This window comes from Oreochromis aureus, linkage group 11, assembly GCF_013358895.1.
Source record: "Oreochromis aureus strain Israel breed Guangdong linkage group 11, ZZ_aureus, whole genome shotgun sequence".
NCBI classification, from domain to species: domain Eukaryota; kingdom Metazoa; phylum Chordata; class Actinopteri; order Cichliformes; family Cichlidae; genus Oreochromis; species Oreochromis aureus.
The window spans coordinates 5,746,601-5,770,343 of record NC_052952.1 but is presented as its reverse complement, the minus strand read 5'-3'; the positions used below and the strand labels follow the sequence as shown (position 1 = coordinate 5,770,343).

The window sequence follows — 23,743 nt, the reverse complement described above, 5'->3', positions numbered from 1 at the left end:
GGATTTGTTGTACTTGGCTAAAAAGTAAGTATTTTGTTATTGCCAACTGTGACAAATTAGGTGCATTGTTTTAGTTTTGTTGTCTTGGATATTTTGTTTCTTGCGACTGTGTTCGACTCCTTTTGAAAAAGCTCCAGTCATCAAAAATCATTTTAGTAGCAGTGTCATTAAAGTCCTTCGGTGACTGCGTCTTAGATTCTGCTGACTTGCTTTATTCCACAACATCATTTTCCCCTCGTGCTCTGAGAGCTACTCGGCATTCTAATTCGGAGCCTTAATTACTATAATTGGTAGATGCAAATTAAGAGCAATTGGACTTGACTGGGGTCATAAATCCACACCTCAGAAGTTGCCGAATTTCTGGCAATTCAGAGCAGACCACCGTAGGCAGGGGTGCTTAACTTACTAAGTAATTGCTGGTTTCATGAATCATAATGCTTATGAATTCCCCCTCGGCACACACACAAGCCCAGTGGGACTCCGTTTAAGCCGATGGGAGTCGTGGCAAGCTGATTGTGGAGCTCGGCAGCTCTCCACGACAGAAATACCACGGAGGAGCTGCTGGGTGCTAATGGTGTTTGACCGATAACATTTGGAGGCAGGGAGAGAGATGATCAAAACCTCAACTGAACACTTGCTTTTTTTTAATAATTCATGGATGAGTGATAGTATTCGTGCTGGTGTCAGAAAAACAGTTTGCCTCTTGGATGTTACTTTAGTGTTTGGAAGAGTGGTTAAGCCCAAGTGAAATAACACACCGAAGCATGCACTGTTTCTATTTCATCTGTAGCATGTGTTCTTTCACTTTAAATATACTGCTCAAAACTTAGTACTCGGACAACTTGTGAACATCTGTTTACAAGTCTAATTTAGCTTGACTTTGCCGAATTAAGCTTGAGATCTCAATGAAATTTCTACTCAGTATGTATGTTTTATCAGGAGAGCAGAAGCAGGGCCCCATCTCTCTCAGCACACACACCCATATTCCTATTTACATATAAACCTGCCTCTGTTGAGCATGGACGTAGACATGTATTGCATGTGATTGTTGGGGAAATGGAGTGAAACACAGGTCTGGGGTTGAGGGTTCAGATTGCGGGTTTCAGAGTGACGAGATCCAGAAGCCAGTGACGCTTGGTATTACCCCGGTGCTTCCTGGCCCTCTGGCCCTCTGGCCCTGGGCCAGAGATGGGGATTGGGAATCTGTAGCTAGGGGTTGAGAGAGGAAGGTGAGAGACCGTTCAAAGCCATGGGCCACGATGCACCCTGCCCCAAAAGGATCCTGGGCAAGCGGCTTCAGCGCAGCCCACAGCTCCCACATTCCTAGCATTGGGCCATGAGCCTGAACCAGATCCCACTGTGGTTTGTTTTACAACCTTGAACCACAGCTGGCCTTCAAGCCCTCAGCATGGTAATTCCACTTTTGCTCTTTTTCAGCAATCTTTTTACTTCTTCACCCCTTTGCTTAGCTTAATGATTCTTTATCCCTATAGCACTATGTTTATGTATTTTACTTTTTTCTTACAACCCACTTTCTCCTCTCATGCAAACTTGCATCAAAGTCACTCGTAGTTTATCAGTATATACGTTACATAACGTGCATAATAACCGTTTTTATATATTTGCCCGTAAAGTTATTTCATGAATCCCATTGCCAAATCTGCTTCACGTTAAGCACTCTGTCCTCCCACACGTCCACTTAACACAATTCATGACCGATGTTCCGCCCAGCACATGCATAGACCCAAAGAATGCTAAACAGAGGAACAGAAAATGCACTTAATCGCCCATTTTTATTAATTTATCCGAGTATCTCCTGTAAAAGGCATTTGGAACATCGTTTTCTTCTTCTTCTCAGTGATGAAGTATCAGTGAACATCCTATTCCAAGTCCTGCATTTTGGATACTAAACACTGCCATGGCTTTGCTATTTTGTCTGCTGTTTCCCACTGAAGGGCTTGCGTTGGGTGGAGGGTTTGATTTTGGGCCATAATAAAGTTGGACCGGGGCCTTCATATTTCAGCTCTGATGCAAAATCGGCCCAGTGGCTTTTTGGACTCAAATTGGGTTTAAATAGTGTCAGAAGAGGGAGAGATGTTTTTTAAAATAATAGCCATGAACGCTGTGAAACAGAACATGCTTATTGCAGAGCTTTTGATCCATTTTTATAAATAGCAGAATTTTGTCGTAAAAAATAATGTTTCTGTGGTCTTTTCCTGCAATTAAAATAAGGTTGGCCAAGGAACAAGGGCAAAACTAAGTACTTGTGCTTGAGAAAAATGCCCCTCCCCTCCATGCCTTCCTCCCTCTCTCTTCCCTGCCCTCCTCATCTGTGAAAGCATGTCATTTATGACTTGTTATTTTCATTTTCCTCTAGATTTTCCGCGTGGTAGTGGCAAGCAGATGTCTGATAATGGGATGTGAGACAGAGCAGAAGGGTGTGTTCCACCTGCCTCTCTCTGCACGCTTTCAGTCGGTCCGTTATACGGTGGGCAGAGTGAATGTCATGCTTTCCCAAAGCATTCCCCGACTCCTCTTGGCCAAGCAGTGTGGTCTTCACATTACCAATCAAATATGTCAAACCACCAGTGTTTTTCCCCCCACATGTACAACAAGAAAATCTGGCTTCAATTATTATTGCACCCCAAGGGGAACTTCCAAAATTCCTCCCCTCCTCATTTGTCAGAAATGAAGCTCTCTCGTTTCCTGCGATTTGCTGAAATATGTCTTTTGATATTAAATCACACCGGTTTCCACTGGCTGCATGACCAAGACAAATGTTTATCATATTTATTTATGTCACTGAAGATGACCCTGCAGCTCGGCGATGTAGAGACTTGGCTGCAGACGCTCATGTTATGTTGATTATGAGTAAGAGTCTCCTAAATAAGCTAACGTTAGGAGATAATTTGGAAAGCATATGAGGTAACTGTGGTTTTGTTTAATGTGAAAAATACAGTTTAGGCACGGGGAGGGTGATGGAGGTACTGTTACAAAAACCCTAATGAATCTAGACTGACACATCCCACCCAAATGTTACAGAGCCCTTGGTTTGATTTATATTATACTCTGTTGATAAATGTGGTTCCAAATGTTGATTAAGGATCTGTTTCACTTGTTTGTATGTCAACAAATCCAAGTAAATCCAGTTATACACCTCTGATCTCCCATTGCCATTGTTTTTGTACTTGGTGCTTATTGTCATAACATCACGCTCTGGTAGAGACCTTTCCAGAGCGGCTAAGCAGGGGAAACGCTATATGAAAATTGCCATTGACGTTGCCGAAACAAATAAAACTACTCATGCTGCTGCTACATCTGTAGCCATTTTAAGCTCTTATTTATACCATTTAAGCTCTCATTTGAATTCACCAGCACAAATAAACATATCATAATGGACCAAAAGCCCTGATGTCATATGCAGATGTTGAATTTTGATTATTACTTTTGCCTCGTGAATTCGTCAGGATCTTGTCTCTCAAAGGCAAAATAGATGACATCACTTTTTCTTGGCGCTGACGGGACAGTCTTTGCTCACTTGACTGTAGCAGTTTGACTACAAACACAGCGCTGCCCACTCCTGACATATCTCTACATCTCCTCTACCACATTACAGTTGGTGTACACTGTACAAGTCCCGTGTTTCTGGAGACGGAAACAGTAGGCCAAAGGCAGTAAGAGCCACTCTCCAGACTACCATGCTGTCCAGCCAGGGTTTAAGCAATGTTTACTGCCAGTGATAAGCTGGCATAAATCAAAACTTTATAAAAGGCAAATGATTTCACCTGAGGCCTGTAGAGTTTTTTTTTTATCTGAGGTCTGGCTGCGCAACTCCTTGGGCTTACATTTAGTCATAAATCATCCCGTAAGAAAAATGTGCTACTAAACCACTGAAAAAGCAGAGAGAAGGAGTCAGTAGTGGTTAGGGCCTAGAGCCAGAACATCTTTACTGGTTCACTACAACAGACTACCTGGCGTACCCCTAGGCTCACGTACTTTATCGTAACCAGCCATATAAAGTACAGCCTGACACAACCGAACCTCTATAATAATAAATAAAGTCTATTCTGACATTTAGTTTATTTGGCGGGAACCTCGGTATAATAATAAATAAAGTCTGAGTTATTCATCAGGCCGGGGTCTTTCTTTTTGCATTTAGTTTATTTGGCATCGGCACCTGCTTGTTGAATCTAACGCAAAGTATATTGCACAAGTGAAATTAAACTTAACTGCATTTAATGTGTCTTACTCTTTCCTTCTTACATGACGACTTACTGAATAGCCAAACCTCAAAGTAGCCCTAATATGAATACTGACTCAAACTTTTTGTTTCATTCAGTCGTGCATTGAACCTTGGCATCCTTCGTGACCCGGGCTCAGAGGTGGAGGATCGTCAATACCAGATCGATCTTCAGTCTATCAACATTGGGACTGCTCAGTGGGAACAGCTTAAACCAGAAAAGGAGGGAATCAAAGGAGCTACATCAGCAGAGAGTGAGAGGAGCTCCCAGAACCCTGCGCTGGAGTGGAACATGGCTAGCAGGTCAGGAGCCGCTTGGATGTTTCATGAGTTGCTGTGGCGAATTTAATTCTGTCTTGTGTGTGTATCACAGGTAGATGCCTCTGTACCAATTACTTTTTTTAATTGACTGATCACGCTTCTCACATCTCCCTTTCTAATCCCACTAGGAGGAAATTAATCTACATTTTATTGATACTATCAAAGATCAAATATTGACCTAATTTACCCATCAAGAGCTTGACCTCTTCTTGTCTTGGACCTTTGATTCAGATAAGAAAAATAATAGAAACCTCATGAAAAGCAGCTGACATGCATCTTTTTCCAGGATAACCAAATGAGAAGCATTTTTCTACAAATTAAACCAAAGTAAAAAAAAACCCCAAAAAGCAAAGTGCATGAACAAACATGATGACAAAATTATAGATGGTTGGTAAACATGGGAAGAATATATATGCATAGGTCAAGTCTGATGAAGTTGCCTACAAATGTGTGGCTTTTTAAAGAAAATTGTTTTACTAGGCATTAAAGAGTGTTTCTGATCTTTTTTTTTTTACTATTTTCATTTCTGGTTTCTTTTATGAGTTTGAATCTTACTGGTTTTAAATTTCATATTTTCACCCCAGTCAGGTAGGTGCATGTGTGGGTGTATGTGTTTAATCTGCTAAGAAAGTCTTGTAATTTATATCATTCGTCTTGATGTCACTGCACCGTGTAGTTATTGAGTTAGCTCCCTATCATGCAGCCTCTCCATGCACGCTCATAATTACAAGTCCTGTCACTTTTTTCATAGACTCGGGAGCTAAAACAAGCATGAGTCTAACAGCCTGTTTGGCCCCACATCCTTTTTTCCGCTCATGTTTTGAGAGGGAACAGGACCAAAAATCACAAAATCATAGGCAAAGGTTCCAGATTTGTTCCCTGTCAACTAAAAATAAGCCTCATGGAAGAATGCAGTGCAAAATCAACACGGGCCTGATTGAGACCGAGTGGTCTCAGGTCATCGGGACTTGCTGGCTGAGATACACACACCTTTCACACATAGATGGGCACACTTTCCAATGCAGACACAAGCAAACATTCATACATACTCATTAGGAATATTTGTATTTTCTTTATTGTATTTATTACACACAGAGACAGTATGATTGTCTTGGAAGACTTGTCCAAGACAATCATACTGTCTTGGAAAACATACTCATGATAGTGATTCTCAGACCTCCAATAAGACCTTTTTATTGTGACAGCCAGACTTATTTCATGGGAGCTCTGTTCTTTCAGTTTCTTCCTGAAAGGCATCTTGCCGCACTTTCTCATAAAAGCAAGTAGTGCTTGATTTTATGTGCTTCCTTTGGTTTGTGCTTTTCAGTATATTATTACCACTTCTACATGCCCATGCTACAGTGTTGTGTGTCCTGTTTGTGCTGTTGGCAAACAGATATACTTAATCACAATGGCAAAGTAAAAATAATGGGGGTGGTAAATGTTGCTTATATCTTAAAAATGGGTAATTTTAGCCTTTTGCTGGGTGACAACTAAGTAATGTAATTTATCATAATATGTTATGCATTATTTAACTTTTGTGGATATAAGTGCAATGTTAATGTGAAATTAAAGCAATGGTTTATAAGGTATTATAACGGTATAAATAGTCGGTTGATATGTGGTTGCTACACAACATGTCATATAATCTGATATACATAAAAACCATCAAGTACCTAAGATATATCTGTGTATCTGTTTGGTGGCTCAACTCTATGAAGAGATCATGGACACAGAAACAAACACACAGAGATTCTTTGTATTATAGTAAGATGTGGTGCTGAAAATAAAAACTTCCTCTGTTTCTTGTTGGATTGTGAAAAGATAAAAATTCTTAAACCGTTGTGTTCCCTTTCCAAGAAGACAATGGAGTATATGCATGGGATGTCATCTCTAAAATCCACCTTGATGTTTTTCTGTTGTCTGTGCACCAGTTTTTATTCGCTTGTCTCCAATCCTCCAGTCCTGGCCAGGTCAGCTGTAAAATAGCTCTTTTAAGTAGTGGACTTGGGCCTGTATTTGTCTTACATTCTTACTACTGTGTCAGAGAAGCTCACAAGAGCAAGGGGCTTCTGATCTTTAATCCAGCCACATTCTTTCTTTCTTTCATTCACTCAATATGTTTCTCTGCAATGGGCCTAGTGCCAAGTCCACATTGTCTGAAAGGGCAATGAGGTGACATTCTGGGCTCTCACTTTGGGCTCCAGAAGATGCTAAAAATCTTTAGCATAGATTTAGCTTTCTTAAGACACACTAGAGTGGGTCTGGATTTCTGTTTCAAACTTGATGATTGTATGACCTAATATGTAACAGTTCTTTTTGCACTCAAGAGGATTGACACCCACTTTTATGGAGTAAAGGTCACTAAAGTTTGACTCCTGTTTATAATCAGAAGCTCCTAGCTCCTTACCACTGGATTGTCATTCTTCTTTAGCGTAGATTTCTTTTCTGATGTTTCCTCTTTTTCCATTTAACTCCTTAAGGTATCATTTACATAATTAAGGTATACATTTATAGGCAGGTGTGTCTCTGTGGTCATGCTGATAAGGTCAAAGCCAGTAGTGGTGTTGAGGTCTCATCCCAGCTCTTCCATTTAACCCTAAAGCAATGTGACTCCCCTTGCTGTAGCAGGAACAGCACTAGAAGCTCTGCAGGGCTTTGGTGCACTGCAGTGTGCTGCGCCTCAGCCTCAGCTACCAACACTACCAAGTCATAGCTGAATGTGTGAGAAAATTCCAGGACACTGAGGAGAGGGGAGCCAAGTTCACAGCTTTACTTGTCTGCTGCAATCATTAACAGAAATACACCACCTTGGTTGTAACAAGTTTTGACACACACCACTTCTAAAGTTCACACCTTTTCCTTTTTCTTTACATTGATACCCTCTCTCTCTCTCCCTAGCCTTAGACTCACGGTATGTTGATTCTGCTGCTTTTTGGATTTAATTCCAGTAGCGGCTGATCTGCAGTGGCCTCAGTTTGCTTCCTGAGGTTTTGTGAGGAAATTCCAGTACTGTGGATCCACTGACAGGATCTGTCCTCATTACAGTTTGTAGTTGCTGGCTAGGAAAGACCTTGTGTCAGGGAGCTGTGAACTCTCCCCATCGCCCCTCCTATCAGTCGCCCAGTGCGGGCTTCCCTTTTGTTCATGCCACTGATATTCCAGTTTACTGATTATTCTGCGTCCCACTGAATGAAACAAAAGTCAATCTTTCCATATTTTGTTTTTGTAATGACCCCATTGAAAGGCACGCGCACATACACAGAACCACAGAATTCTCCAGCCCACTCAGAGACTTCCATAATACTGGTAAACCGAGCTTCGGGGCTCCTAGCCTTGCTGGTGAATGATAGCACCTGTCCCCTGCAACGAGACGCTCATTGTTTCAATCCCCGTCTGAAGGGAGATTAGCCAACACCAATTGGCCTCACAGATCATTTCACCTCTGAATTAGTCCTCCCTCGAACTCCCCACTCAGAGAAATGTGTCAGAAAATAATCCCTTAAGGGCACTGGTAATGCACATTTGTGTAGCAGAAGTGAATATGATATTGTTTCTGGTTAAGAACTGTACTCAAGGCCACCTAGAAACTGGGCCTTTTATAATCCCAGCCAACTATAAATATTGGAAGCTGTACTGCTTGATTGTTTTAATAGCAGCAGATGTGGCAATTAACACCACCTTATAAAGCCCACTTGTATATTTGTTTTACTGCTAACAAATGTTCCCACAAATATGACTTGATTGTGGGAATGAACATTAGTGAAATGGAGAGTTGATATGAGAAGGTTTCAGCTCGTTCGTGTGTATACAATTAAGAGCTGTTCCCAAATGAGACTTGTCAAATAACGTCTCACTCAGTCTCTGTTCAAGCTTGCAACTAAAATGTGTAAAAGAAGAAATGTAAAAAATCTCAGTTATGGAAAAAACCTTACAGATCGTTCCTACGAGGGGAAGATCAATTTTGAAGTCTCTGTTGTCAAGTTTAGCTTTTCCTCATACTGCTTTGAATCTGAAAACCTAGAACAACCTTGAAATGCATGTCTGCCTGTCAGCACGACAATGAAACTCTGTTGTCAAGACTTTTTGTGGTTTCGACTGTGTGGTGTTGACGTGCCATCCCCTAGGCAGATGGGACAATCTCACAAAGATTTTTTTAAGCACTTACCATGAAAAGATATTAGTAAAGAAAGGGAGGGGAGTTTTAGTGAGGATAAAATGTCCTTTTGGTTTCTGTAAGGTATACAAAAGCTTGAATACATTTTTCATGGTTGAGAACAACAGTAACAAAATAGTAGTTGATGAGGTGTCTGATCTCTGTACAGCATCCGGAGACACCAGGAGCGCCGGGCCATCCTCACGCCGATCCTGACTGACTTCTCTGTCCGGGTCACTGCTGCTCCAGCTATCATCTTCAGCAAGAATCTGTCCCCTGACAGTGGGCAGACAGAGGTGAGCATCCACTCCACATGAAAACTTGCGCATGAATTATTTCTGTAGTGAGTATTCAGATTCTCTGAAGTTAAAATCCCCCAGAACTAGGGAAAATTATATCGATATTTTTAACGTCAAAGTTTAAGTCTGAGAATAGACAAAGATTCTTCTTGTGCCCTTTGACCATGACCTGTTACAACTACGACTGCAGCCATTACTCTCACAATCCGTTGCTCATATGAAAATAGACATTGATTATGTGAGATGTCAAAAGTATTTACATTTTGCTCCTAACGTACAGTAACTTACTCATTAGGAATCGGCCGTCCACCATGTAATGGGAGGTTTTTGACCCCGAGAGTTCAAACCTTTCTGCTTATACAGCTGATGTTTTCTGGCACCGCTCTCTGAGACTTCCTGCCTCTTTGATGCCTCATCCGACCACGCTAACGTGCCCCTTGACAATGCATAACAGCTAATCCATAGTTTGTGCTTAGACACACACACACACACACACACACACTCTCAATGTGATTTGTGTAACTCCCTCAGATATGGAAACTCGGAGCCAGGAACAACAAAACACAACTTTGAACTAAGTAGTGTAGAACAATTTCTATAATAAAAATCATATTCATTTTGTCTAACCGCTAACTACTGTTAGCAGATTTATGCATGCTTCCCACACAAATGTAAGAGCTATTGCTAATGAATCATTAATGTATTGAATGTATTATAGCAGTATATGGTTTACATTTGTTCCTCGCCAGGGTATTCTGTAACTGTTATTGTAACCTTAACATGTTCGACCAGTCACTTTGACTGCTAACAGAACTACTAATATTTATAATGTTAATGCACTTCTTATGTTATTATAAATCTAAATGAGAAAAATCTTTTAAAAGTTTAAAGCTCAGAATTGACTAAATAAAATCAAAAAACAGTGGCAAAATTTGTGGGTTATTGCTCTAGGTCTGGCCTGTGTGCGTGTGTGTGGTTCAGTCCACAGTGTTGGTGAGTAATATCCTTTTAGATGTAACCTCCAGCCTGAGTTTTGAACTGCTGGCTGTGGGTGGGACCCCAGAGAGCACAGAGGGGAGAAGAGCGGAAGAAGAAACAGACTTAAGTAAAGATACAAAGATAGTGAGGAGATGGAAAGTAAATAGAAGAGTATACAAGTTAGAAAAGATGTTCTCAATGCATTTCCTGTTCTCTCCTCCTACTTCTTCTGTTCATTTTGTCCCCCCCCTTTTTAACTCCCTTTTTTCTCTAGGAGGTGGTGGTGTGTGGCCACTCTCTGGAGGTTAATGTGACTAGCAGTCTGGATTTCTACCTCAGTATTGCTCAGGTCCACCTCCTTCATCAGCTTCTCAGAGACAACATGGTGGGGATGGACGCTCCAGAGAAAGGCTTTGAGGTACATTATAGTGACGTCTCAACACTACATACAAAAAGCAAAACCACCCTCTGTTTAAACTTAAAGATGTTTAAACAGTCAGCTTGTGCAGCAATACACAGTTCTCAGTGCTTCTGTCTACCTGAAAATCCTGTGTCTGTGAGCATAATCTCACACTGCTTGCGATTCTGGATCTCCTCCATTTTGGTTTCAATTTATCTTAGAGGAGTCAAATCTAGTGAGTGGATTCAGGTGGTTTGCACTGAATCCTCTCCCCAAGATGTCTGAGGACAGCACATTTCAGCACTGGAGGAGAGATTTGCAGTGATCGCTCATACCCATGAATGTTAAAGAATGAGCATGCACTTGGTTGGGCTCCTGATCCTGGCCTGGCTCCTTTGGTCCTGTAGACTGTGGGTGAAATCACACCAACTAGTGCTCACATAAACATATGCAACACAGGTCACAGTGATATCAGGTGGAATTCCGACTCACACATTCATGCACAAGACTAACAAATCTTTTTATTTCAGGAACTTCTCCTTTTCGATCTTATAGTTGTAGATATGTGCTGTGCTGACATTAGCCGGATACTGTACATCTGCCAAAAAATCACTTTGTTGATACAATTATGGCTTATTAATTTTTACCCACTAGTCTGCCACAAATTCAAATAGAGCCAATTACTAATCATTGAGCAGTGCGATGCTTGTTTGCTCAAAAATCTATCATTATTATTTCCCAATACTGTCCTCTTAACTATTAGCCGTGACTATTTTGGGTGAATCCAACACATTTAAATATTTACTCACTCAGAGCAAGGCTGTTCTCTAATGTGGGCTTAGTTTACTGCGCTCTGCTCAGCTGCAGCTTTCAGGGCCCTTCCTATTGTTTACAGGACAGGGAGCTCCCAGGCGCCATTTGCCCCGTCTGACCGCTTAATGAAGCTTTCTAATGGAACACAATATAAAAATATTTACCAGCTGTGGTGAGGATGGGAGTTGTAGATGAGGGAAGGGGACAGGGGAAAGAAGAACGGGGGTAATGGGATGAAGTGAAGTGAGTTGATAGAGTGATTTTACTGTTATCTCCTCTTAACATTCTTTATGGGACGATGTGTGCTTAAGTGCAATGACTGCGTCAGATGACGCAGATAAAGGCCTCTGTAACCTGAAGTAGACTTTCTCAGGAAAAGTAACAAGTTAAACTTTGTAATCATGTAATCACTGCACAATCTAAAATGGATTAGGACAACTTGGACTAATACAGCCCTGTAGAAATGGATAAGAGAAAGGCGTAGTGTGAAGTTTCCTTATTTCTTTTTTTGTTCTTCATTTGTTACTTGCACGGTAAGACCATGGGAGGTGCCTGCTGTGCATCTGGTCTTGATTTGGGTGATCTCTGAGCCCTCACCCTTGACTTGTAATGATTCATGGCTTGATTCTGTTGAGGGGCAGCTAACGGCTACAGAGGGTTCATCCAGGTTCAAGGCAGGATGAGAAATTTAAGCAGCTATTCTGGGAGGACTATTGGCAACTGTTTGAAAACTGCAATATGTTATCCACCACCCCCCAAAAAAGTGTTAGGGTTCACCCTTCAAGAAGGGTAATTTAAATTGGATTCATCACGGTTTATTTTTTCCATTAATCCTAAAAGCAATGAAATGTAATGCAACGTAATGTATGATGTAGCATCAGTTTTGTTCAGCTTTGCAACACCTTGGCTCACAGTGCAGTCCTGACATGCACCCGAAACATTCCTCTGTGAATTTGGTTTTCTTGCTGAGCTTCTCCAGCTGGAGGAGATGAGATTCCAAATAATGTTAAGGACACTGTGACAGTAGCCGCTGTGTTTATGTTTTTACCCCCAGGCTTTTTCCTAGTTTATACAAGTTTAGGAGCTGTCAATTTTTTGTGCAAAAATATGCATCCGACTTTTTTTTTTGACTTTTTTTTTTCATCTGGATTAGGTGAAGCAGAAATGACCCACAAGGTCGAGATTGATGTAATATCAATCACTGCTTTTTGAGAAGTTAGAGCTATGTACTTGGAAGTGATGGTTCAGCTTTCATGTTTTTTTCATGTATTTCCACACATGCATTTTTACATTCTTTTGGTCACAGTTATTAACCAGGGGAGGCTAATATGACTTTTCTGCTTTTACCTTATTTATGTCATATGCATGATACAGTGTGCCTTACTGTTTTATAGCGGTGACATTACACAGCATAACAGTATCATTAACAGTGAGCTCAGTCAGTGTGTCTTCACCTCTGTGCAGCTGCAGAGCACGGAGGTTATACTGAATAAATGTGGTCTGGCTTTGACTTTTTTGGACATTCTGTAAAACTATTTGTACCTCCATCTATCTCAGTGTCGTAAGTCTTTTGGCAGCTGAGTCTGTCCGGCTGCTTGGCCCTTCAACAGGGAGGTTAGTATGACTTAGACATGATCAGGTCTGGTGTGTACAGAGCTACAAAAACCCATTTTACAAGCTGCAGAGCCCTCTAGTGGTGTTTTGAACTAAGGCATTCAGGCCCCGCTCCCACCCCCTGCTAACACATTTCACCCACTGTCATCATAGAATATCAGAAGTACATACCCTGAAAGTGTTCAGAGTGTGGGTTAAGAACAGGTAGAGTCTACAATCTTCAGGTTTCAAGTAATAAAGTTCAGATGTCTTTCCATTTGTAATTTCCACAGTATTAGAAACTGGATTTGGAATGTCTTTTTTTAATTCAATCCCAGCTTCAGTAATGATATTTATAGTATTTGGCATTTTTTGTTTGTTCTTCCTTTATACAACCTGTTCAAAGGATTCAATGAAAACCAGGTCCCAGAACTCAAGCATCTGGTACAGGGGAATTGTTTTTGTTGTGCTCCAACAAAGCATCTCCGTTCTCACAGTCAGCACTGTCCCCAGCTAGAGTTTAAATTAAACACTGCTCTTTACTCACTCTCTCTTATTTCCAAATCCTTTCCTCTGATTTTTTTTTTCTTTTTTCTTAGCATGCTGTTTGTCTTGAACAGATTCTCCACAATCCCAGGCACTCATTTCAAACGGTTCCATTGCCCCTCACAGCTGTGTTTTATTGTCTTGGTTAATGAATTTGTTTTGTAGGGGCTTTTGGGTTCCCTGGCAGTGGTGAGGCAAGACACTCGTTCAGGCAGCGCGTTCAAGTGTTGTGTGTGATTTCAGTCATTTCTAGACACTGAGCTGTGTTCAGAGGAATCTGTCCACACATACACATTGTTATGGCCTTTCCATGCATACATACAGATGTTAGATTTTTATTTTCTCATAATCTGTTTCATACCCTCTTATTGTGCTTTATCGACACTTATCCTACCAGTTTCCACTTAAAATGATTGAGATGCAAAACATGTGCTTCTTTATGACCGAACAGCTGATTCCTAAGCACTAGATAAGCAGATGTGTTGCTCCTTGAATCACTTCATCGTAGGGATGTTTATTGCAGCATTATGATCCGTCATTTTTTGTGCTCGATGTTAATGATGATAAAGTGAGGCTGAGTTCAGTTTAGGCAGCAGGAGGACCCACAGCCAGGGAGCTATGAATAGATGATGGAGCAGTTTGTGGTACTTATCTCACTGCTATGTCATCAGCTGTGTCACCAAGCAACACAGAAATGCAGACCCATACCACGCACGCACACGCACTCTGTCATACACATTGTTTCCACATTCTCAGCATGGTAACTGTATTCTGCTTTTATTTGGGAGCCAGGACTCTTAATGGTTCTTTATGACTGAACAGCTGACCCGTGTGTGTGTGTGTGTGTGTGTGTGTGTGTGTGTGTGTGTGTGTGTGTGTGTGTGTGTGTGTGTGTGTGTGTGCGTGTCTGTGTGTGTGTCTGTGTGCGTGTGTGTGTATGCGTTCTGTGTGTCAGCTCGGCTATGACGTTATTTGTTCTCTAGAAGACAGAGTAAGAGATTTAGATGACAGTGTGTGAAAGTGTGCAAGTTTGTTCCTGACAGTCTTTCAGTTATTCTATATCATTTTCTGATTTTACTGTGTGCCTTTTATACGCTTGCTACAGTGATAAGCAAACATATTATTTTAGCAGTGATAATAATACTTTTTTATTTTTATCACTCTCTTTCACACACACACAGACACACATAGTAAAAAAAGCACATATAGTACAGAGGCAGCCCGGGTCAGCCATGTGCTCGTACCACAGTGTCAGAGGAAAATACCCTCTGGTGCAGGGGAAGTCCCGGTCGGCTTCATCTTCCACCTCATCCTGGGATGATTACACGCATGGGAAACGGGGATTTAGACTTCCTCCAACACTCATGTACACACACACACAAACAAACACACATCCCCACTGATGCCAGTGCGCACACAAACATGTAAAGGCTTGTATACAGGTTTACAAGACGTTATCAGGTTGGACTGTCTGAAGTATAAATCTTAGAAAATACATCAAGCTCCCAGTCACCCATTATTGCCTTCTCTCTGTTTACCTTGTCCAACTTTCTTTCCCACACTGTCTATCCCATTCATTCTTTTCTCCATCGTGGAACTGGCACGTCTGCTTGCTGGAAGAGTGTTGGCTCTTCCATAGCTAGCTAGTTACTGCACTAAATGGCTGCTATTGGGCAGGGTTCCTCCTCTGGAGACAATAATACTGTGCTGTTACATCTGTTTAGTCTTAAACGTCTACCCTTAAGGAGGCATAGCAGCTTTTTTTTCCTGAAATAATTGTCCACACAGCCACACTCAACTACACTGAAATATGTTTGGACAGTGTTTCTTTGCATCGCTAAATTACTAGATTTAAAAACTGTCCCCTATAAAAAATGACTTTAGTGTGTCTTATGGTTTAAAATAAAATGTCATAGTGTCATGTATACTGATGTGCCAAACTGTTTCGTGATGGGGCCTCCTCAGAGCTCCCATTAGTCTGGGATTACATGAACAAACAGAATACAATTCTGTGACAGGTCTTCCGTCATCCTTTCAAATATCTTGAAAATTTTGCATAATGTTAAGTATAATAACCAAATAAAAGTAACTCACTCTTACCAAATACTGCTAAATGTTACTGTGGGAGCATGGAAGCTTGATGGCCTGTATATAGCTCTCTTTCACGTAGGAGTGTTAGCTGGATGTCAAAAGCACGTAGGACAGCTTATCTTAGCCACGGTGCTGTTGACAAGCTTGGCTCAGCGAGCGACCTGCGGCCGAATCCTCGTCTGTATATGTTTAAAGTAAACCGTTTCCCAAGCCACTCCTCTTTGTGATGAGTGTTTCATATTGTCTTGTAGCTGTTGAGCTTTGAGAACTCGAGTATCTTTCTTGACCTCTGATCTTTCCAGGACAGTAAGGTGTCAGAGGATCTTTTCAGTGCTCTGCTGGCCAACAGAAATAAGGAGACATGAAACGAGGGTAAAAATCTAAAGCATGGAAAAGTAACAGAGCAGACAGTGGAGACAGCTTGAGAGAGGTTTGCCAAATGAGAGAAGAAGGAAGCGAGTAAGGAATAAATGTTCAAAGATGAGCCATTACAGTGTGAGAGTGCAGCGTCTGAATGTGGTGTTTGCTTTGATTCCTGTCTCCGTCCAAAGAATTTGTCTGTAAAGCTGGGAGCTGATGTTCCTGAGAGGTCAGCTCTTAACCAGTCAACCTGGCTATTAACCCTCTCTGAGGGCCAGATTCCTTTCACCCTGACCTTTTCCCATCCTGCTTAGCACTATTTTCATTCGCCTGGTTGCTGCTGAGAGGAATAATAAATAAAGCTCCTTGTGCAGCTGTCTCCTTTTCCATTTTGGCTGCCTTAGATCTGTAAAGTAAGTGTCGTCTCAGCTTATCTTAAACATACATATTTTCATAGCCAATGTTCATCTCGCTGCCCTTCTTTTGTTATGAAACCATATCTTTTTCTTTTTTTCTGTGTCTAACTGACCCTTCTGTGTGAATCAACTGCTAATTGACAGCCAGTCATAACAGCTCACCTTCCCTGTTCAGCCTCTGCAATCCAACCAACCTTCCTCTCTCAGAGCATAACCGTGGCACATTCTTAAATTGGCCCCTTGGAAACTCAATCTATTTGAGATCAGTAGCAGCTGAATTTGCTCTCTCCTCAATCGGTTTTGGCAAAATTGGCGTGAAAACTCCAGATAAAATCACAAAGCTTGGAATTCTGTTAGAGCAGGGAAACAAATGGTGCCTTTGAGGAAAGGCAGGAGGCCCCCGCCGTGAACCCAGGGATCGAGTGACAACTCAGGTGAGCAGGAGTGCCCTCTCTCTCTGCCTGCAAGGGAAACAGGGTCATAAACCCAGGGGACTAGTAAAAGCAATGTGCACCAGGCCAGCTAGCAGGCACTATGGTAGATTTTGTTCAGTGTAAAAACACAGAATTTTTGTCCAGTGAAGTGAAAAGAGGAAATAGTTGTGGGGGTATTTTTTCTTCCATCCACCTGTAAAAGCAAGATTCCACCTAGAAAAACAGGTGATGGGGAAGATTAAGTAACTCGAACATTGCAATAAAAGTGTGAGTGTGTAGTGTCTTTGTTATTCTCCTTTTTCTTTCTTGTCTTTTTGCGTTATGGTCTGCAGTAGCATTGAGTTCTGCTAAAACAAAACGGTGACATCCTTAATTCAATTAATTGAAAGATTCACAAGAGGTTATTCAGCGACTAGAGTAGTTGTAATGTGTATGGCGTGACTTATTGTGGCACATGTGTTCTTAATGTTAGTGATGGAGGAACCAAGCATTATTCCATGTATACATGAACTGTTATCTATCAGTACATTTGTGAACTGAATATGTTTAAGTTTGCGACTGGAACTGAAACCTGATAGCGGCGTGTAAAACCCACATGAAGTCAAGGTAATGACAGATATGCACGGGTAAGTTCCATGTAGTCACTGGAGACACAACTGAAAAACGTAGCTCAGATGGTTTAAATAATCAGGACGTGGGCTTGATTTTGTACTTCACCTGCTTTGGTTTGTCTTCTTGGAGGAGCTCCAGTGTACATGTCAAAAATGAATCACCAAATGCCCCCTCACACAGGTGTTTCCTTCCATGTAAACTGCTTCTGAATCCCCCCCCTCCCTGCAGTCAGTTTATCATAACTTTGAACATGTGAAATTGTTTGTTCTCCCAAAATGAGCCTTTGAGCTACATTCATGTTCATTTTTCTGTCTGCAGATCATTTTTTTTGTTAGTTTGGCCTTGTCCTCTACAGTATGTTTCCATTATCAGGGTCCTTCTCAGTAAGCCAAGTCAGGGGACAAGGGGTCTTACATAATTCTCCTTTGAGAGCCTAACTTGCAGAACCCGAGAGCTTTTGTCTCACTCAGCCCTCGTAGCTAATCCAGGCACAAATTAAAGGAAAATTACTTCAATCCTCCTGCTGTAAATAGACAGAGAGCCAGGACTGTTTTTGTCTTCATGCCACTTTTGAGTTTTCAGTGCAGTCTTAGATGCACATATGTGTGTGTCTCCTCACTTATGAAGTGGTGCGCTCTTACTGTGTGTTTTTTTGAAATTGTGAGCATGTATGTGCGGGCTTCCTGGAGCGTGAGCTGATCACAGCAGCATCGCTCCCAATCTTCTGTAAGACCACCTGGTGAGCATCTGCCTCCTACACCTCCCACCCTGTCCTGCTCCAAACAGCCTCACATCACCTCAGGACTCTGTTGTTTTCCCCTGCTGCTCACAAACTTGTAACTAAAGCAGAGAATACAGAGATGGCTGGCAGGCAGCACAAGTTTCAGAAGAACACTCCATGACTTAATGAAAGGCATTTCTGCAGCTTTTTGAAGTCTCTTAGACATTTGCTTTCTTGAACCGCCAAGGTCATGCTGAAGACAATGCAGTTTGAGGTTTCTTTTGTTGTTTGTTTGTTGAAAACATAGCACCAAAGCTAATGATGTTAGGCCAAAACCTTGGATGAGTAATCTTAAGGTACTTTGCTGCTTTATTCTTTATTGTGAGACCATGAGTGACGGTGCGTGTCACACTTTGCTTTGCCAGTGAAATGTAAGCAGCGATGAGATGTGTCAAGAACGCAAAATTGTTGCCAGTGTCTTCACAGAGACACTCTTGGTCTAACATCTAAAGTCAAGCTCCGAGATGTCTCACAGTAGCTCAGCGAAAGGCACTTTTATGCCCACTTTCAGAAACAACTTTGACCACTGTTAATCTCGCCTCACTCAGGGACTTTTGGCATATACTGGAGCCTGTATTTTAGATTAGAAAATTGCTCCCACACAGATCTCAAAAATAAACAAGGATGGTGAGGGCTAACGAGAGCCAGTTGTGCTCTGCTCCATCCCTGTGGAAAAACAGAAGAAAAGTACGTCTGATGGATATTCTGCTGCTGTGGGGGCTAGGATCATAGCGGCTCAGAGAAAAGACAGACCCCAGGGTGCTTCTGTCTCACTGTGACTTCTCATCATGTTTTTTTTTTCCCCTCATCTGGCCTGCAAGTTATTGTAAACAGGTACCCTGTAAAATGTTACGATCCTGGGTGCAGTTGTTTAGGTATATTGGACGGGAGTCAGTATGGATGTTTTCATATTAAGTACATAAAGGCCATCAGACGACATTTATCAGCGGTGTTCGAGCTGCCAAGTCCTCCATTTAGCTTTAAAATTTCACTTTTGTTACTCTGCTTATTTAGTTTATCTTGTATCATGTTCATTATTAATGATGGAAGCATTTGGTGATAAAGTCTGTTCAGCAGTGTCTGATTGCAGCCAAGAGATTATGTCGGATGAGCAGAGAGAGTCTGTGTATCATTTCTGAATACTTGCATCATGACGGTCGGGCCGCTTTCCCTCCTTTGTTTGTTTTCACTAACACGCTTGTGGTGTTAATCTAGAAATCGTCTTGTGCCGTCTTTTGAACGCTTCCTTCGGCGAGTTAGACAACTGCATTGCATCCTGCTTATATAAACAGCTTGTGTTATTGTTGCGATATGGGGTAATTCCTGCACGTCCTCACAGTCACCCCTAACCTAAGCAGTAGATTTGATTGGTGCGACATAATTGTGAGGATTTGGGTTTAGATGGTGGATCTGACGGGGATGACTGAAGCAATACATCTCCTGTTGAGCTTTAAGGGTGGTGTCTGTCAAACCTTTTAAATCATTCTTGATTGCCAGAGATTTGGAGCGGGGTATGGTGGGTTTGGCGAGCTTCTCCAAGGGCCTGGAGTCATACTGGGAAGGCCTCGGGCTTAAACTCAACGTGTTGAGCACACTACTGTAGCCTGCGTAATGTCAGCGCTCTGGATGCAGCTCTGATTTACTAAGCAATGGCAATCTGCATTCTATTTGTAGCAAAATATTTGTAAGCAAGCTAATGTCGTGAGCAGGCATGGGAGAAAAACGTTTTTGAAGTTCAATTATAAAACGGAGGTTTTGGTCGCCACATCTTCCAGAGCCAGGTCTTTGTTGAGAAGCAAACTGTAGTTCCCCAGATGGACCACATTAACTCGCTCTCTTTACAGTTGTTCTTTCCATTCTCCCGCCTTTATCATTTCACATCTTTGTTTCTGGGCCAGAGCTTTTCCAAACTATAGGGCAGCTGGAAACCAAAGAACATCATCTCTGCATTCGTGTTCTTGTCGGTTCATCTTTCCTTTGTTTTTTCAGTTAGGTGTTTCACAAGCCCCTCTCTCATGCTCCTCTGTTTAGACCAGCCATCTCCTCGCTTCTGCCCCAGTCGGTCTTTCCGGATGAAAAGTGTTCCAACTGACCCAGTGCTTTAGGAATGTCAACATGCATAAATTATTACTGTCACCACAGTGTTTGCTTTCCCCCCGTGAGTCACGTGGCATCAAAGGAGCGAGAGATTCTCTGACATGGTAAGCAAAATATTCCCACATTGTTATTCCTTTGGTCCACACCAATAGATGGAGAAATGGGGTAAGGAGAGATATCTGGGGACCTGGAGCGTGGAAGGAAAAAACAAAATGGTTCGGATATTGTCTCTAGTGTTCCTTTGAGAAACATGTTGTTAAACCCTGGCGGAGTAAACCCACCCACCAGCATTACTGGGTGGAGGGAGCTTGTTAAAATGGCCCCACTTGGCGCCCTGAGCTTTGGAGTACACTGTTTAAAGTACAGTCGACAGTCACGCCGAAGCACTCGGCATCCATTTGCGAGCTGTGGGGTCACGACCTTCCTTTACCTCTTTGTTGTGGTTCAGTTAAAGTGCATAGCAGGTTGCCTTTGTTATTGAAACAAAGTTTAGTGTGCTAAATGACTGCCTTTGATGCCCTTTCTTGCTCTGCATTATGGCGTACAAAGCAGTGACTTCATATTATAAATGTCTTCCCTCCTCTGTTTTCCTCAAGAAAATAAGCAAGTGAGTTGTGGTTTCTAATGGCGTGTGGTAAAGTATTATTGTTATTATTTTTGATTAAGATGAGGTATTGCTGCATTGAAGTTTTCCTTCATTGGCACAATAACACAGAGGCCTGCTATCAGCTTTATGCTTCTGGTAAACAAAAGTGGGTAGCACAGCAGGGGCTTAACATATAAACTTTGATGTAGTCAAGATACAGAAGTTAATTTCAATGTAGGCATTTTGCAAGCAAGTAGCTGAACTGAATAGTGCTGTCAGAAAGATTTAGTAATGACTTCCTGTGTTTTTCAATGGGAATTCTACTGGAGTTACAAGAGAACATGGGAAAAATGTGATAAACCATTTTTCTACTAAAAATGCATGAAAAGTGGCTCAGTTCCCTAAGCTGACCTCACCTGGCTGCTATGGCTACTGCAACAGCCTGTCATTCACTGGAGGAATTCAAGCTGAAGCATTTCACTAATAAATCAAGAAATCTCTGTATGCCTCTCTGTGTGCTCTACACATATCTCATCAACCATTCATCCAGTCTGCTTCAAACGTGGCCAGTGTATTGCTTGGGGATAGAGGAATTTTAGTCTCATTTAGTGGTATTTTTGTGGGTCTTTATCCTGTTGCACCATTTCAGTCTGGGAACTTTTGGGAAGCCTTGTATTATAAGAACCTGAATGGAGTCAGACTACAGTTTGAATATGTGCCTATTAAATGGGCCGTCTTGAAAGGAATAATAGTCACCTTTGTTACTTGGATCGTATTTATTTTATTCTTTCCTGTCGACTACCATGGACTTCCCTACCATCTTAAAACATCCAGATTTTCATGTTCCCTGATCCCTGATCCCAAATGGCAACTTACTTTTCATTCATCTGGAAAGCATCAACTGCATATGTGATATTCAAATGTAAAAAGTATGCTGTCGTATTTGACTAGCCAGCCAGCCAGCACTGTGAACGGGTGGCATTTGGATGATGTGACACTTGCTTCCGAGTCTTAGCCTTTCTCTAGCAAGCTGTTCTGAGTTACACTGATAGAAATGGGGACAGGAGTCACACAGATGCACTGTGATATGATTGGCACTCAGGAGACTCGTGGTTTCACACTTTGGGGATTATCCTTCATTTTCCAGAATGCTCTGCCTGGAGACTCTGATGGGATGACCTCACGATTGGCTGGTGGGGGTTCGGGTGTGGAGGGATGTGTATGTGTGCGTAGTTGCACGTTCATGATCACGATCAGCTAAGTCCAGAGGAAGATTGCACTGGGATCTGGAAAGAGCGTTTCCAGTGAAGCCATTATATAATATAATAGAAAGTAATGGCTGGAAAAGGGGATTCCAGCTGGGACTGGTCCTGTAGTTACAGTCAATGTTTGTATTTTAAATTTATTGCCCTCAATAAATGAATAAATTGGTATAAAGTTAATGCATATAGAGGTATGTTTTCTTTGTATACATGCTGTTTTTTTCCAGGTAGTAGGTACAATAGGGATCTAACTAAGCTGCAAGAAGAAGAAGCAGCAGCAAGTTAAAGTGATTGAAAAGCCACTGACTTCATGTGTGTTTATGCGTACATGTTTGTGAATACACTGATTGAATGCAGGAACTTATGAACACTGTGCATTTTGGCATGTTTTTTCATTGTCTCTCTTCCTGCGTGGCTCTGATTGTGTTCCCCATCATCCCTTATTCCACTTGTAAGCACATCTAAATATAGACCAAAAATTTGCTTAGGGGGCACTCTGCTAGTAGTGGTGGTTAAAGAGAAGATGGGGTATTTGCTGTAATTGTAAATGCATGTGTACAGCCTACGTTTGGGAAGGGAGAAAAGCATAAAGAGCGTCTGGCAGGTTCTGCTGGCTCGCTCTCTTTCCCAGCTGCTATGCAGCTTATTTGTCCCTTCCAATGTGGGGTGCTCCTCGGAGGGGATGTTTTGCCTTTGCTGAATACCTTTTCAAATACCTCCTTACCTCAATGCAAGTTTCACTCGCTTAACTTAACACACATGGAGACAAGTCCAGGCCCTTTCTGCCTTCTCTCTCCTCCTCATTCCTTGGAAAATCTTACATTTCTACAGAAAAGAAATGCACACATCCTGTCCTCATTATGGCAGAGAAAGGAAAGGGATCTGGCTAGGCCAATCCTATGGAAGCCCCACACATGAGCCCAGTTGAACAGAACAGGCAGGCAGGCATGCTGCTGCGTTTTATATGGCTCTTGTTCTTAGCCTTTGATGACACTGTTTAGAATAGGAAATATCTAATAAGTCAAGTATTCTGTCTAATGTGCTGCCAGTGGGTTTAGTGTTTGCCTGGAGGTCTTGAAACACTATCTCCGCCACAGCAATAATATACATTTAAAATTCTCATTGGAGTGTGTGGAAGGGAGTGATGCAGAGAAAGAGAGGGGGCAGCTGAGAGTACATGCTGTAATAGCAACCATGTGCAGACTTCAGGAGATGAGGGTGGGAGAGAATGGGACACACCTTGGGTCTGTCTCCTGTGTTTTACAATTCATCATGTTTCAAAAGACAGCAGTAGCTAATCAAAACTGACGTTGTTCCTGTTTACATGGATGGGAAACACTGGGGATAGGCCTCAGTCATGGTGTAACTGTGGTGTTGGAACTGGTGAGTAATTGACTACTCATGCTGCGCCTAACAAACCTGTACAGTATAAGAGGAGGGATTTTTTTGCTGTAAAGTAGTGGTCAAACACACCAGACCCACCTTATATGCTTACATGTTATTTTACTTTTTTCTTACGTCAGCCTCTGCTCCACTTTAACAAAGTGCTTCTGTGTATTCTGATCCAAACAGTTTTTCTTAGCATCTACAAATGTTTCCACACATTTGGGAATTTTTTCAAAAAGTCAAATCATTTTGATATTCCAACTATATACGTCAGTTCTGGAAACATGTCCAGTAAGTGATTTGGTAGGTAGCATTTAGTTTTAGTTATTTGTTTCATATCTATCCCATGGGAACTAATGGCAGCTTCTTTGT

At 41.8% G+C, this 23,743-nt stretch overlaps 1 protein-coding gene across 3 annotated transcripts in view; it reads left to right on the top strand.

Moving 5' to 3' along the window:
- LOC116315277 (vacuolar protein sorting-associated protein 13B) overlaps positions 1–23,743 on the top strand; it is a 298,439-nt gene that overhangs the window by 183,874 nt on the left and 90,822 nt on the right. For all 3 annotated transcript variants that reach the window (XM_039619055.1, XM_039619054.1, XM_031733531.2), the window contains 3 exons: positions 4,340–4,543; positions 8,887–9,013; positions 10,269–10,412. In XM_039619055.1, coding sequence (XP_039474989.1) covers positions 4,340–4,543; positions 8,887–9,013; positions 10,269–10,412 — 475 coding nt within the window. The remainder of the gene's footprint in view (positions 1–4,339; positions 4,544–8,886; positions 9,014–10,268; positions 10,413–23,743) is intronic.